Consider the following 16,129-nt stretch of genomic DNA (forward strand, 5'->3'; position numbering starts at 1 on the left):
AGTCACCTTTTAATTTTCATCTTTTCTGGGGTCAGCGCTGTAAGCACCTCTGTGTGAGGAAGTTTAGGTGGCACCTGAGCTAAACTTCACTGCACACATGCAAAGAGAGAGATTTACCATCCAGTATCTGGATGTGGAGCAGCTGAGGCTGCCTCAAATTCATCTCCCACCACCAGCTCAAGATGAGAGCAGCACGACATGTACAAATCAAGTGCAACAATTTCCCCCCCATTTAAGCTCTTCTCAGCCACAAACCACATCAATAAATAATGAACACCCACTGTTTAGGTGATGCCATGGTGGCAGTGACCCACCATGGCCTGCTGCCATCAAGGCATAAGGAGGGAGAAACATAAAGGCACTTGAGGCACTTGTAAAATCCCTCAGAGGGATGAGTATTATTTTCCTACCATGCCCCTCCCTCCTCCCCCCCCCTCCCCCAGGCATCCATCTAAGGGTAGAAAATCCATCACACCTAAATCTCTTCACTAGGACTTCCAAAAAACATCTTGCAAGGGAGCCCAAGACCAGCACCCAGAAGAGATTCATCCTGCAACTGCCCAGGTGTGATGCTTGCAGCACTCCCAGTTAAGGGAAAGTTTGGTGATGGGAAGCAGGAGAAGCCTTTCCTGCACTCTGCAGAGCACTGGGTCCCACAACGCAGGCTTCCCCCAGGCTCTACTGATGCCCAGCTGTCTCCAGCAGCAGCTGACCGCCACCCACCCTGCTCTGGCATGCTAATGGATGCTCCAGCCCTGCTGCCAGACACAGTCTGCCCCAGCTTCAGTGCCACCCACATGAACCTCTGTCAGCACCCACAGGCAGAAAACTCACTCTCCCTGCTGCTTCCTTTGGTTCAGACAAGGAAGGGAACACTCTTGGGGGTCTTGTGTCCACCTTCAAAGCTGCTGCTGCAGCCACTGAAAGCAGCTGTCTCCAGCCTCCAGCAGTTTGGAGACGCAGGTAATCTTTCTGGAGTAATTACCAGATCACTCCCTTAGAGGAGTTCATAGATGAGTCCTCCCTGGCAGCTAATTACTCCAATTACTTCCTGACACACAGAGCCCAGGGCTCTCTGCAGTAGTACATAGCAGTGCTTGGCAGCTCCCTGCTTCCCTTGCTCCCCATGTGCTTCCCTTCCCACAGCACCCCTGCCCCAGAACCCCCCCTGTGGGACCACACAGGGTATTGCTGGAATGAGATCCCACCATCACTAAGGACAAGGAACTAAACGGTTTAAGAGATGCCCCAGATGGTGGCTCAATGCTGCTCCTCCTGCGCTGCCCCACCTCACAGCTCAAACCCAAGAACACCACAGGACAACCCTGAGCACCCCTTTCTCCTGCAGGCTACTACAGAGAAAAATTCAGCCACACTTCCTAGCATAGGGCCTCTCTGCCTAGGAGGCTCACAGGGAGCGAACCCAGACTATGTCAGGAGCACGACTGGGCTGCAGCAGTCAGTGAGAGGTTCCAGATATCTTGAGAAAGGAAAAACAAGTTATTTGTGAGCAAGACTGGGGGGAGGAGGACAGATGGGGAACAGACACACGACAACATGTGTTATAGCATCTCAACTCTAACAAGATCACCAGAGCTCCTAATGCCTCTGCAAAGACCCTGAGGATAAAAAAAAAAGACTCAGGTCTGCCAACTCAGCCTCAGGGGCTGACCTTGTAAATACAGGCCTCAGGAAGCTCTCTCCTCACACCAGTAGGTTGCTCTGACTCCTGGCAGCTTCCAAGGAAACAAGAGCAGGTACTGCAATTGTTACTACAAACCTCAATGGAAGCAGCCAGCCCCAGACCTCCTACAGTTTAGTCCCACAGAGCCATGCTGGCAGACACCATAGGAAAACACACACACTAAGGGGATGAGGCTTTCTGGAGTCAGGCAGAGACTTTGCACCCCAAGATGCTCATAGGGCAGAGGTGCAAACAGCTGGTTTCAGCCTCCCAGTACAGCACCACTTCAGGGCAGGACCACCAGCATCTCAGACATTGCCACTGCATCCCTGCTGTCACACAGGCCTGTGCCCACTCATTCATCTCCAGCCTTGCATCTCATCTGGGAGGCAAGCCTTGGCCCCTTACCAGGGAGACCACAGCTCCAACCAGGTCTTCAGAGCGCCACCAAGCAGCAGATTGTCCCCAGGGCCCAAGAAGCAGAAGAGGACCTTCTCAGAAGCAGGGACTGAGGTGTGCACAGTCTCTCCCTGCCCACAAGACAGTTTTAGAAAGCAGACAGGGAAGGGAAAGCCTTGTCTAGAAATCACACAGCATGAGTTAGAAACCACACAGGACTAAGAGTAGAAGAGTCTTTATTGCTTTGGTTTCTTACAAGTGAGATATATGCACCCAGACTTGCTGCTAGGAGAAAACCATGTTGCTTGCAGCACAGCGCAGGGGATGCAAGGACACTGGGCACAGAAGTTTCAGTCTCTCTGACTTCTCCCAGGCACCAGAGAAGAGAGACTCTAGAAAAGTAAGGCAGCTGCCAGCTCAGGAAGCAAAGGTTTGTGTAAAAGGTTATTGCTACCAACCTCTGCTCGTCTAGGAAAGATCAGAACAACCCAAGGCAGGTATTAAGAGCCAGAAAACCAAGTGGCATCAGCACTGACCCCAAGTGAAGGTTTTATTCTCCTTAGCTGGGAAGAACCCAGAGCAAAGATGCTTCTTGCATAAAGCTGAGCACTCCCCAAGCCCCTCCTCACCCATAGCTGAGCCAGCACTACTCTGCTCACTGAGGACATGCTGGGCACCTCCACATCACTCATTCAAAGGCACTGCCCGGGGCAGAGAGGCCTTCACATCCTCCATCTCAAGAGGTCCAGCAGCATCTCACAACACTGACACACTACTGCCTCCCTTGCTCATCCCCTGAGCGCAAAAAAGAGGGAGAACAACTTCCTGGCCCCTCTTCCTTTGGGGTAGCTCAGCGCCTTCTCCTTCCATTCTTCCAGTCTCTGGGAATAGGTGCTGTGAGAATGCTCGCATACCTGATTGAACCACACAGAAAATAAAGCCAGAGACTAGGAACAAAATAACACAAAACCAGAACAAAAGTTAGAGTGAGGCCCCAGCCCAGACACCCCACCAGAAAGCCAAAGGGCACATCAGCAGAGGATCTGTGGCCAAGCCAGCTGGCAACTGGCACTCAGGCATCCACCAGCGTCAGCCCATCATGCAGGGCACGCTTCCACATGTAATAGGTGGAACGGGCTGTGAGTGGGAAGCGGGCACTGAACTCCTTGTAGGTTGGGAAGTTCTTCGACTCAAAGCGCTGCTGCAGGAACAGCTTGGCCTGTGCCTTGAACTGGGCAGTGGCAATCACATCCATCACAAACATGCGGCTGTTGGCTCTGTCTGACATGGCATAGCCCGAAATGGTAGTGTTGCACGGGATGGCAGGCACTGGCTTATCTATGTGCTTGGTGGCTCCCTCCACTCGGCACTGGGGCTTGAGGCCTGGTTCCACTCTTGGAGGCACCAGGGAAGCCACACGGTTCAATGGCTGGCTGGAGCTAGTCCAGGGCAGGCGATGCTGCCCAATAGCTTTGCCACTGCCCTTCCAAAACCAGTAGGCTGTGGAGGAGAGAGATGGGTAGCGCAAGCGGTACTTGCAGAACGGCAGCTGCCATTGCTGGACCTGCCTCCTGGCCACATCTCGCAACTGCATTCTCCAGCACAGAGAAGGCTTGAGCTGCAGGAGACTCCTGGGCGCTGGCCGGTCTCCATTTCGTCTCTTCCTAACAGGCACGCTGTTTGGCTTCAACTGCAGGAATGGCTTTCCTATAGGTAGAGTTTTCTGGTTATCCAATGGTGACTGGGGGTGTTTGAAGTTGGGGTTCTCCTTGATTGCTTTTCTTCGCCAGTTGTAGTAAGTGGACCTGGAGATGCCAGGGAAGCTGCGTTTGAAGCACCTGTAAGGCACCAGAGTGTTCATAGAAATGCATTTCTCTAAGTAGGATTTGGCTCCCTGCATGAAGATTCCTGCTTGGATGGGGTCTAGGGAAGGACTCTGGGATCTTAAGCTCGCCTGTGAATTAGCTGGCTCATTCACATCAGCCTTTTTTAGAACATCCCTGTGAAGCTCCTGCAACCTGTGAGCCTCAGACAGAGCAGAAGCATCACCATTGACCATGCTCTGCATCTCATGCTTCCAGGCATAGTATGTGGATCGGGAGATTTCTGGAAACATTTGTCGGAAGTGCTGGAGGGGGATTATATTGCCCTCCTGAAAGCAGGACTGAAGGAAGTGTTTAGCTGCAAACCTGGCAGCCGCTTTCTGCCGGTGTTCACGAGACTGGCGCTTCCAGCGGTAGAAGGTGCTCTTGGTAATGCTGTACCGGTCACGCAGGTTAGAATAGGTCAGCTGGGGGTCACTGTTCAGCAGCTCAAGGGTCTTCATGGGCTGGACAGGAGGCTCTGGTGAAGGTGCTGTGGGTTCTAGTTCCTCCAGGCCAACCACAGCCACAAAGTACTGCGCTTTGAAGACCTGCCGAGAGAGCTGCTGCCCCGACCACATGATGTGGAGTGTGGAGGTTTGCGGGCCGCACTTTCTGGGCCGGATGAGCCGGTTGAAATAGGGACGGATCTTCAAGTTGCTCATGGGATAGATAGAGTAGATGTTACACTGCAGTACTGAGGCAAGGGCATAGACATGCCACATGTTGGCAAAGGTGCCAGGGAAACAGGTAGCTTTGATATCAGCATCGAAGATGGCCTCCAGGATAGCCATGGGAAGGCTGGTCATCTCCGGGGTCTCTTCAGTGCAGAGGGAGTAGCGGGCAGCCTGCAGCATCACTTTGGAATCAATCATGCCATTCAAGTAGTATTGCTTGTGCAGCAGCATCTCCACGACGGTACGCACTTGCAGCTCCAGGCTGAGGCTGGGGTTGCCCCAGAGCAGCACACTGGCAGCCTCAAAGAGGCGGTTTCCCTCACCTTTGCAAACGAGAGGCAGCATGTTACTTGGGGCATCCTCAGGATAGAGGCTCCTGGCTACCCGGTCAACCTCTAGCTCATCTTGGAACTGACTCCCACAATAGCCAGGCAGGGAGAAAGATGACAGGGTCCTCTCCGCCTCCAGTGCAGCACTGGTGAGACCCTCCAGGCCAAAGCATTCAGTGGCTTCTTGTAGCTCCTGCAGCACAGACTGCACCAGCTGGTGCCGCTGGATCATCCTGAAGGATGGCAAAAAGAAAGAATTCACTAGAGATGAAAACGGTGTACAGTACAGACTGCCAGGGGCCTGGCCTCCAGGTCCAGCTCCTGCCCAAAGAACAGGATGGGGGAAAAGGTAGAGGAAAGGCCACTGCTCACCCCTCCACCCACACTCCCAAGGACAAAAGGAGGAAGCCTGGGTCCTCACAGGCAGACCTGGGACCGGGACAGGAGCTCAGCTTGCTCTCCAGTGACCTCTGTGGGCAGCACACATTGCACACATCCTCCACATGTCTCAAGTGAAACTAAGGAATGACTGCATCCATTGGGGTGGGAAGCCACATCACCTCCCACCCCTGCACGCCTAGCTTTGTGCCTGGCATCACTCCTACACCCACCTCCCCCACCAGTACCTCCATCCTTTCCATTTTACCATTCCCCTACCAGCACCGTGAGAGAAGGGTTTCTCTCAAAGGGAAAGCATTTGTCACCTCCGCAGGAAGGGACCTGTGACAGAACAACACTGCATGCCGATATGGAGGATCCTGGCTCAAACTGTTCAAGCTCAACAGAAGAAGCAGCAAGGAGCTTGTCCCCTCCCTCAGAGGGGAGCACTGCAGCTGCAACCATTGCATGCACTGAAAACTGCCATAACAGAACCTGGGATGAGAGGAAGAGACAGAGCCAGCCGAAGCCACAGTTACTGCTGCCTGAGCTGACACTAGATGTCACTTGGTGCTCAGCAGACACACACTACCAGCCAAACAGAAGTCACAAGAGGAGGGCTTCTACTAGATGAGCTACAGGGCAAGAGGCAACTGGAAAGTGCAGACCTGAGTGGGTAGTTCAGAGGCTGTATGGAGCCCTCCTCCCTGTCTGAGCTGGTCCCAGTCCTGTCCTCCCTCCCTCTGCATGCCAGTTCCCACTCATGCAATACAAAGGGTCAAATCTGCCTTCTCCTTTTTGTCCAGCTTTTAGACACCTCTATGGCTCTGCCCCCACCACTCCCAAGGGCTTTCATGATGGCTGCGCACTCTTTCACCTATGGTCCAGCTTCATCAGTGCAGCCCTCTTCAGCATCCTTTCACCACCAGCCTGCCCAGTCTCTCCCACTTGAGCCAGTTTTCTCCAAAGGACCACAACACTCAAATAAGAATCACAATCTCCTCCATTTTCTCCTAAGGTTTATTCCCATACTGCCCCCAACATGTAGGGCATCACTTTGCAGCCTACTTAATTCACATCCCAGCCTGAGCCCACCTTCTCACACTTCACAGATATCATTATGCACTCACAGCTCTGAGGAGAGATGGGCAACAGCAGGGCCAGGCAGGAAAAGCAGGAGCTCAATAAAACAGATATCCTGCCTGACTTCTCCCAATTCTTAGCCCTGCTGCAGATATGGTTATTATTGCTGTAGCATCTACCATACCCCATGACCAAACCACAAACAAAATGAGGTACCAAAGAATCCCATGGACACATACAGGCTCTTCACCACAAGGAGCCTCTCTGCTGCTGCTGCCCCTTGCCTTTAGTCAGACTACAGGTAGTCACCACATCCAGTCACTTCCCCTGCTCCAAACTCCTCCAAGATCTCCTGCATGTCAGAGGCCAGAACCATCTTACAGCTGCTCCCACAGCTGTGGGGCATCAGTTATCAGAGGCAAACACAGGAAAATGCACACAGCTGTGAAGCAGAGAAGATAAACTGTCCTAAAATCCTGGTCTGAGGAAGTATGGGGTTGTCCCTTCAGGTTAGGTGTGTATTGTTATTCTCCTGGAAGTTCAGAGAAGTTTACAAATATTTTGACTAAGCCTGTGGTAATATGTGCTTGAGGAGCTGAAGCAAAGGCATCCCTCAGGAGAGCTGTAGGGCTGACAAAGCCCAAGTCCTCCTTCTCTGGGGCCTGTCAAACCCTTTAGGGCCAGCCACCTCTCTCTGCAGCAGCCACTCCTTCCCCTTTCAGCAGCCACAGCCTGCCACTGTCCCACCAGCAGAGCCAGGAAAGGCAAGACAGGCTTTTTTTCCCCTGGAGAGGGTGAGGAGCTGACATAGGCTAGGGAGCATCAGCAACAACCCTGGTCTTTATGTCCTTGGGGCATTTCCCACCCCCTTACAGCTTGGGGGAGACATAGGGAGAGAGAGCTGGGGGCACAGGACTTACACCTTTTCTTCAGTGACAACTCCACAGATTCAATGTCACTGCCAGCTCCTGCTGCCCAGAGCAATCCTAAGGCAAAACCCACAGCTGAAATGGTGGAGCGGGGCTTGGGTAAATCAGAAGCAGAAGTCAGACAAGCTGGGGGGCTCGGTTCATTGCCAGATCAAACCCAGGCAGCTCTCAACACAGGGGACCTGCTACAAAGGGAACACTTCTCCCCGCACACCCCCAGGGAAGCCAGCTGAACACGACAGACAAGTGCTCACTAAACTGCCTCAGCACCAAGAGGTAAGCAAGGGAGCTTTTCACAGCAGATAAAAGAGGTTTTACCTAACCTGGCTGCTTTTGCATTGTAACAGATAAGGAAACACTTGAAGATCACGTTCCCTCACCTAAACTGATGGGCTGGTGGCATCCAGTAGTGCAAGTTCCCCCAGCCAGTCCCAAAAAACGCTCCCACCAGCAGGAATCTTGGAGACTTCAGCTCCTGCCGCCCGGGCTGCCCGGCAGCATTGGCACCTCGCTGAAGCAGGGGTGTCCATGCATCCCAGCCCAGCTGGGTTAGGTGGCTTGCTTCCCAGTCCCAGCTGCGGGCTCAGGGCACCCCATCGGTAAAGGCTCTCATTTGACCGTACACCAGGAGCACAGAGGCAGTAGTCTCCAGGAGCTATCTAGGCTTGAAATATCACCGGGGGAGTTTCAGTGGGTGAGTAGCACTGGCAGCTCAGGCAGCCTGCTCAGTCTGCCAATACCCACATGGCCACCGAAGCCCATGAACATCGCTCGCCGGGAGAGAGAAAAGCCTGGGACCCACCTTCACCTAGGCCGAAGCGCTGCAGCCAAGCCCAGCTTCGGCCGCCCCTCGGGCAGAGGCACTGACCGCTGGGGTGCGGGCGGTGCCTGACAGCCGCCCCCAGCCCCGGGCACCCGCGAGCGCGCACCCGCGGTCGCTCTCGCCTCTCCCGAAGGCGGCGGAGGCGGCTCCGTGAGGCCGCCCCGGGACAGGGACAGCCCCGCACCCTGAGTGGGAACACGGGCGGCCGCTCCTCTCGCCGGGAGACAAAAGGGCGCACAGCCCCCGAGCGAGGGAGAGGCCGCCGGTGCCCGGGCAGCTGCCGAGCAGAGACGCAGGACAGGACAGGACGCCCGCTTGCCGGGAGAAGGTGCTGCCACAGCGGTACAGCTCTCAGGGCCCGGGTTAGGAAGGGACGGCACGGAACCGCAGCCCCGACGGCGCCCGGCACAGCTCCGCACTCACCTGGCTCCGCGGGTCAAGTCACGCCCCACCCGCGCCCTGAGCCGCCCCACACCTTTAAGGGCGGCGGCAGGAAGCGGCGCGGAGTCGCGGCCGCCCCGGTGCCAGCCCCGCAGTGACCCCCGGGAGCGTGCAGCCGCGTGCGGCGCCGGGCCGGGCCGAGCCGGGCCGGGTCGCCCCTCCCCGCCGGCCCCTGCCCTCCCCTCCCCCGCCAGGAAGCGGGCCATCCCCGCCGCCCCGGCCCAGATGAAAGCGGAGCGGGCTGGGGGTCACTTCCAAAGCTAAAGTGATAATGGCCATTGTCCCGCCGCTGCCGCGCTTAAAGGGCCAGCCGCCTCAGGCCGCCCTGCCCTGCTGCGCCCCGGCGAGCCCCGGCACCCTGCGCCGCACAGCATCCTCCTTCCCCACAGCCCATCCGGGATTGCAGCCCCACGGCGGGTGGCAGAGCCCACGGGGGCCGCGGGGTGGGGGCTGGGCGCCTGTGGGGAGCGTCCCTCGTGTCCCACGGGAAGCAGGCAGGTCCCGTGTGGGTGTCACTGCAGCCCCAGGGTTGGCACACTCTATGTGTGTCTGCCCACAATCCTTGCTTGTTCCTGAGGAGGCTACAGTCCTTCCATTCTGCTAGCTAGGAGATAGCCTTTCCTTTCCCCTCCCCAAGTGATGCCCTTTACCCGTCAAGGCCAGGCTGGTGGGACCCCCGGCCTCCTAAGGCAGATGAAGATCAGCTGTATTGCTCTTCAAAACTTTCTCATTTGTGAGAGGCACCCAAATGACAGCAGCCTTTTCCCTGTCCTCGGTTCTGGGCAGCCTTCTGAACAGCCTTGCATCTGCCTGCCCATGCCTGGGCCCTCCATGGAGCTACCTTCTTCCCCACTATGTCTGTCCCGCTGTCTCCCCAGCCTAATCTCGGGACCGAGATCCCCCTCCTTAACTCCTGCTTTCACAATGGGTTCATCCTGTCCCTCGGGCATCACGTGAGGCTGTGCAAACAGCAGGCACATCAGGCACCTCACTCCTACATCGCTAAACTGCCAACACCAGCTCCACCCCATAGCCTCTTCACTCATCCAGAGCCCTAGAGCTTCCTCCAGGACCTGTCTCATCCCAAGTTACACCACCCCAAAATAGGACCCTAAGGAGCCCATCTGCTCTTAGGTGTGAGGGCAGGGCACGTTTTAACAACAGAGGTCAGAGTTTGGTCAACAGGGAAGACTTGGGCTCTTTGCTGTCTGGTCTTGGTGTGTCTCCTGTGTGTGTAGCTCTGGTTGCAGGCAGCAAGTAGTTTTTTCTCCCCACAACCCCCTCAAACCCAGTGAGGGGCAGAAAGTAATTCCTGATGCCAGAGACTTCCCGCGACACCCTTGGGGAACCTCACCTTGGCACTCATTTCTACTGCAGCATTTGGTAATGAGAGGGCATGAGGGATCACCACATATGGGACTCTTGTGCAATTCAGGAAGAAACTAAACACAGATGTTTCAAACAGGGTAAATATGCCTAGCTCCCTCTCCTGCTGCTTTCCCTTCCACATCAGTCCAGGAGCAAGCATTGCCGCACAAATCAAGGCATACCTTCACTGCTCAGAAGCACATACCCCAGAGCATTTTTTCCCACTTCTCTTGTCTCACATCTGAGCCCAGGAACGCAGGGGGACGCCAGGCAAGGAGGGTTTGACAGGAGGAATTGGCTCCCTGGAAGCTGTGAACTGGCTGCTTGACAGTCCTCCCAGCTTCAGTTAGGAGTCACCACCCCAGGTGATACTGAACTCCAGCCTTCCATGCTCACAGAGGTCACTCTCAATGGATACAAAGAAGCTACACAGCAAGGAAGAGAGACCTAAACCATCCCTTGGCGAGCTTTTCCCCCCCCTCAAGCAATCTTTGTGTCTCTAAAGCCAGCTCTACTCTCGGTATCAAGCCATCAAGTCCCAGCTCTTTCTCCTCTACCCCGCCCCTGTACCCCGCCCCTCACCCGGCAGGCTGGTGTTCATACCCACAGCTGCTGAGCTTCCTTTCTCATCCTTCATCCTTTTAACTTCTTTGGTTGCAAATGTAAAGTAGTGCTCACAGGACATTGAGACACTGGTAAATGCCAGAGTCAGCAGGGTCAGTGATTAACATAGGAGCTGGAAAACACACAAAGAGACAGCCTGGGCAGTTCTGTTATGCAGATGACTGCACACACACGCTTCCAGCTTATAAACAAGTAGTTAACATTTTTCTGTTCCTTGAAGGAGTTAGGTGGGGGACCAGAATACTTCCTGCTTTGCTGCAGGATGCTTCAGCATGAAGGTAGGTCATGGAGACTGGCTGCCAGCAGCTTTTCTACCTGTTGTGCTTTAATCTGCCTGCTGCAGCCCAGTTTCTCTCAGACAAGACACACAGAAAAGGTGCAGAGATGTTCAGCTGCAGGGGGTCTCAGGCCACCATGTTTCTAGCCTTGCTGGAAGGCAGGTTTTACTGCTCCAAGTTTGGGCCTGGAGTCTTCTTCCAGGTCAAGAGCAACCTCTGTGTTCAGCAGATAAACTTCTTGTTGACTTGAACCTTATGAGGAAGGGTGTCTCAAGGACTTGGTGCTATGTTCTTGTATAATAAGGTAGGGCTTCCTCTGGTTCTGTCACTGAATGTGACAATCTTGACAGTACCACACATGGGGACAAAATTTAAACACTCAGTTATGCACCCCATCAGGAAGGTTCCCCAGTTCTGCCTCCAGTGCCACCTAGGGGACCTCCAGGAGTGGAGGGAGTCAGAGCACCCTACCCACTGCAGGGCTGTCCATGGCTGGACCAGAGGAGACTATTCAGATAGGATGGGATATGACTGAAACACCTGGGGCAGCTGAATACCATTTGGGGCAGGTCAGACTGTGAGCCAGTTGCCAAAACCACCTCTGGAATTGGAATAGGTTGACTCAAACTAATCTATGACCCACTTATGATCTATACATGGGCTAAACTGACATGTCCATCCTCTTAAAGCCCTTGCTGGTGACTTTGCTTCTGTTTTCCCCATCTTTCTCCCTCCAGAGCACTGCAGAATCGGAATCTGAGTGCTGTCATCCTTCTGAGAAGTCAGGGGAGCTGGGACTGCTGAGGGGCTGACAGAAATGAGAGCATGAGGGTCCTAAGTGTGCTGTCTTGGCTGGGTTTCTCTCCTGTGCCTGGCATTGCTCTACAAGGAAAGCAATGAGCAGAGCTTGCAGTCTGAATTGGAAACAGAAATAGGGTTGCTACAGCTGCAATATACCTACCAGTCTTAGGGGAAAGGAATGTCAAGTGGTTCTGGTGTGATTGTACCCAACAGGGAACTGGAAAACATGGAGTGCGCACCAATTTTTGTAGTAACTTGTTCAAGGTGAATGACAGAAGTCCTGTTTTGGAGTTCATATCATCTGGTACTTCTCATTCCCAGACCTGAAACCACCTCTGAACCCACTACCTCATGCCTGTGCTGGAGCCCTTAAAGTGATGATCAGAGAGACTGACTGTTGGGCTCTGTGTAGAGGTCCTGTTAGGCATCCTTCTGTCTGTGCATGCCCTGGGCAGTGCTGGACACCAGCAGACAGTGGATTTTATTCAGTTCTGCTCACATCACACTGAGAGGGAAGGTGACAAACTGCAAGGAGTTTTCAGCCAAAAGCAATATTGCTGGAGCGATTGAATTATAATAGGAGACGGTGAGGAGAAATTCTATTTGGTGATGCTGAAGTAAGAACTGGCAGGCAGTGACATGGAGTGCGTCAACCTCAGTGAGCGAGAGCAGTTTACAGGAGTGACTTCAGCCACGTGACTGAGGACAGAGGGGTGGCACACTGGGCAGAAGTATGTGGCCTGAACTTTAGGACAGTTTGGTGGCAAGGCCCAGCCAGGAGTTTCATCTCCCAAGGGAAGTGGAGAACTGACCTACGCATTAGATCCCACCTTGGACAAGAGACTGAGGCCCCTAAGTCTCTCCCATACCCTGTTGCCCTCCTCCTTTGAAGTGACTAAGAGCTCAGGGTCATTCCCCTTCCTCCAGCACCCCTCAGTGCTGCCTCCTTCCCATCCTTTAAAGAACACCCAGAGCCCTCAATGCTGTTCTCTCTGACCTAAGATCCCTTCTTGTGGGACCAGGGAACCTAAGTGCTGTCTCCTGAGAGTCACCCAGAGTGCCGTGTCCCTCTCCTAATGGTGACTGCCTCCCAGTTCATCTTCTGGGTGCTGTTCAGCACTGACCAGTCTAATGTATCATGAGTGCACAGGAGAGCTAGGTCTGCCTGTCCCTTGCCCTGGGATACCAGAACCCTGACAGTAGGTCCCATCTCTAATTCACCTCTGCTCAGCTCGGGACTGTTTTGCCTTCTGGCTTCTGTCCAGCTGGCCTCCCTCTTCCTTCTCACTCTGTGAGATTGGAGGGAAAGTTTAAAATTGGTCTTGGCACTGTGCACTTGTTTCCCGATGCCCCATGAGGCTCCCTGGCACACAGGAGGAAATTAAACATGAAGCACTAAGTGCGGTACCAAAGCACCAAGCAAGGACCAGGAGTCTTGGCCATATCCTGGGGTCCTGGCCATGGGTGGCAGGGATGGGGGAGAGCTGGGAACTGCAGGAGATTCAAAGTCAAGATCAAAGCATTTCCCTCTGAAGCCCTAACACTCTCCTTCCCTCCCACTTGCACATAAAAGCACTCTGCCCTCAGCGGGCTCTCCGCTGGGGAGGGTGGGTGGAGGAGGGGTCTGCTTTCCCCCTCGTTTTTCCTGTGTTGCTAATAATTCTTCTCGTAGGTGAAATGATGAAAATCCTTCACCTCTCATCCCCCATGCCTTCTTCTTACCCAGATCCAAAGGGCCTCAAGCCGTTTCAATGGCTATGAGTTCATGGCAGACCTAGCCTGCTTTGGGGTGTTACCAGCCAATGCCAGCATGGGGGAGATGCAACAAGAAAAGCCTTTGAAGTGTACAGTAGAAAGACACTGTTAGAGGCAAAGCACAAGGAAGGAGGATTGAAAAGAAAGCAGAGCAGTTTGGCCCACAGGAGGGGGAAAGGCTAATTAAGGCACAGAGTGTGGAGAAGGAAAAGGCAGAATCATTAAGATATCCCAGCAGGAGCCCACGGTGTGGCTCCATGGAGGTTTAAGCCATGCTGAGCCTGGCCTCTGCTAGTTGCCTCCCTCCGTTCCCCATTCCCACCCTTCTCTTTGGGGTGACACAGGAGTGTGAGGGACTCTCTCAACTAATTCAGGTTGCTGGTCCAGCTGAAAATTAATTGGTTTATTTCATACCATAATGCAGACAGAGCTGAAACTGAGGGTGGCAGCCTTCATTACCTCTCCCTTACTAATGATCTGACAGAGGGCTAAAGCTTGGAGGTGATCCCAAACTGAAGAAGCTGCAAACTCCAGTGAGGATGGGCACATATGAAGAGACTAGAAACTGGAAACATGGGCAGGAAATGGTGGATTCGGTTTTGGAAAGCCCAGGAAGGGGATAATCTTCTGGCAGTGCTTCATTATGCAACATCACACAAAGCCAGCAGCATTAAGAAAGACCTGTGAAAGAGGGAAAGCAAGCTGCAGAGTCAAGGGTGCAGTTTTGTGTTTCTGTGATCAGACAGCTGCTGCTTCCTTCAGAGAACACCCAGAGCCACTTGCCCCTCAAAGACAGTGAAAAATGGCTTTGTCAGGCTTCTCCCTACATCCCAGCTACAGGCCAACAGGCAGAGAGGGACCACAGGGAAATGGGAACACAGAGGGTACCGCTGTGAGTCTGGGGGTGCAGGAGGATCTGGCTTTTCTCACTGGTCCAGGACAGGGCAAAAATGCATCTAACAGCAGGCAGGGGAGGATGGGGGATGGGATGTTTCACACCTAGCAAGCAGGAGCAGATGGGGCTGGATTTAAACACCACAAGGAATTCACTCACACTGCCTCAAGGAGTCCAGGACCTAGCAAGCCATGCCCAGCCCTCTCTTCCCTGGATTCATGGCACTTTAGTGACAGGTTAGCAATGCAGAGGGGTTTCTCTAGGATCTGTAGCTAGTCAGGGAGCTGAGATATGGCCCTTCAGTGCAAACATAAACCCCTGCTCAAGTTGTGATTCCCCAGTCCTTTCCCAAGCCCTGCCCCCAGGCACACACACTGGAATGGCCATGGTGTTTGCTGGGGGAGAAACGTGAGAAGTAGAGCTGGAGTGCTGTAAAAGATGTAAATGTTTCTGTGCTGAGAGCACAGTGTCTAGGGCATAGCCTCCAAGGGGGGATGGAGAGTCACCGAGAAGGCACTTCTCTTTTGTTCTTGATCTTGGCTGACTTAGGAGGGTTCCCAGGAAAAATCCTGAAGCTGATACACTAAAGAGAGCTCACTTGTGCTTTATCAGGTGGTGGTCATGGGGTGACAGGGACAGAACAAAGGGCAGGGAGGAGGAACAGGTAGGAGGAAGGGCTTGGGATAGGCAGTTCTGGCCATCTCAGATCCTCTGGCTCTCTTGGTGCTGAGAAGTCATTTCATCAGTTGGGAAGGGAAGGGGAGGAATATCCCCTTGTCATAAAGTGGACAAGAGAGCAAAGGAGTCAGTTCAGTCCCGGTAAGTACTGAAAAGATGACACACACAATTGCCACAGCTGCAGTACTGCACCGTGAGAGGATGTGACTGCCTGGGAGCAACAGTTGCCCAGGTCTGATGCAACAGCTGAGAAAAAAAACCCAATTCTTTTAACATAAAAATTAGTCATCGCTGAGGTCAGGTTTTCAGAGGGCTGATCTCTGCCCTCTGAAGCTTAAGCTTTAGGTATGACTGATAGCATTGTGAATGCAGTAAAAGAGCTGAGAGGAGATGAGGACAAGGAGAAAGGGACACTGCTTAGGGACAGGGCCATTTACTGAGGAAACAGATTGATGTGTCTTCTTGCATCCCTGAGTACATATGCTCTGATTTTGTGTATTGAAGTATTTGGACCACTGAGCAAGTAGAAGCAGAGCAAAGATGAAGGAGGATGAGGGAAGAGAAAGAGGGCTGGGAGGCAGGGAACTGGGAGAAGAACAAAGCTACTTGGTGTACAGGAAGGGGTATGTGCAGAATCCCAAACTAGCCATTCTTTCTCTGCAGAAGAAATGGCATCAACAGGATGGTAGGTGTGAGACACACGAGGAAGAGATGCAAACTCATAGGATCCCTCATCCCTTATCATCAGACTTGTCCAGAAACTTACTTGCTTTGAAACATTTCACAACCCAGAATTCCAGGTTATGAAACCAGAAGTCAGCCCAAATCCGGAAAAAATAACTGTTGGTTTCTGTATGAAACTTGGGATCACTGAGAAGCCAGAGAGAGTCCATTCACTGGCACAGCCCATTGCAGCTTTCTTGAAGTCCCTCCCTACCCTCTGCCTGGGTTTTCGTGCTGCCCCACTCCAGTTCATGCAGGAGAGTGGGGAGCACACACCGCCATTCACCATCACGGTGGGAATCGCTGCCTTATCCCAAGGTCCCCACTTGAGAAACCCCCTGCAGTGGCCACCACAAGTTGTGTGTCCTTTCGAAGCAACCTGAAACTTCACTGCTGACCCTA

General features: G+C 53.6%; 1 protein-coding gene across 4 annotated transcripts; it reads right to left on the bottom strand.

Moving 5' to 3' along the window:
* Positions 1 to 2,482: 2,482 nt before the first annotated feature.
* VRTN (vertebrae development associated) lies at positions 2,483 to 15,796 on the bottom strand. Of its 4 annotated transcripts, XM_051806507.1 has the most exons (3): positions 15,771 to 15,796; positions 10,577 to 10,709; positions 2,483 to 5,184 (listed from the first exon to the last, which is right to left on the bottom strand). In XM_051806507.1, the coding sequence occupies exon 3, from the start codon at positions 5,181 to 5,183 to the stop codon at positions 3,156 to 3,158; it is 2,028 nt and encodes a 675-aa protein (XP_051662467.1). In that variant the 5' UTR covers position 5,184; positions 10,577 to 10,709; positions 15,771 to 15,796; the 3' UTR covers positions 2,483 to 3,155. The 4 variants fall into 4 exon arrangements, with proteins under 4 accessions (XP_051662467.1, XP_051662468.1, XP_051662466.1 ...); XM_051806508.1 differs by lacking the exons at positions 10,577 to 10,709; positions 15,771 to 15,796 and adding an exon at positions 10,179 to 10,531; XM_051806506.1 differs by lacking the exons at positions 10,577 to 10,709; positions 15,771 to 15,796 and adding an exon at positions 8,588 to 8,696.
* Positions 15,797 to 16,129: the final 333 nt, after the last annotated feature.

The sequence above is a fragment of the Manacus candei genome, unplaced genomic scaffold (genome assembly GCF_025592945.1).
Source record: "Manacus candei isolate 608988 ecotype Guabito, Panama unplaced genomic scaffold, ASM2559294v1 h1tg000067l, whole genome shotgun sequence".
NCBI classification, from domain to species: domain Eukaryota; kingdom Metazoa; phylum Chordata; class Aves; order Passeriformes; family Pipridae; genus Manacus; species Manacus candei.

Bases quoted from the DNA above. Each gene is read 5' to 3' on its own strand.
- VRTN (XM_051806505.1), bottom strand. From the start codon at position 7,744: ATGCCACCAGCCCATCAGTTTAG. The intron at 5,185-7,721 runs GTGAGGGAACGT...GCCATCCTTCAG, and splicing joins CCACCAGCCCATCAGTTTAG to GATGATCCAGCGGCACCAGC.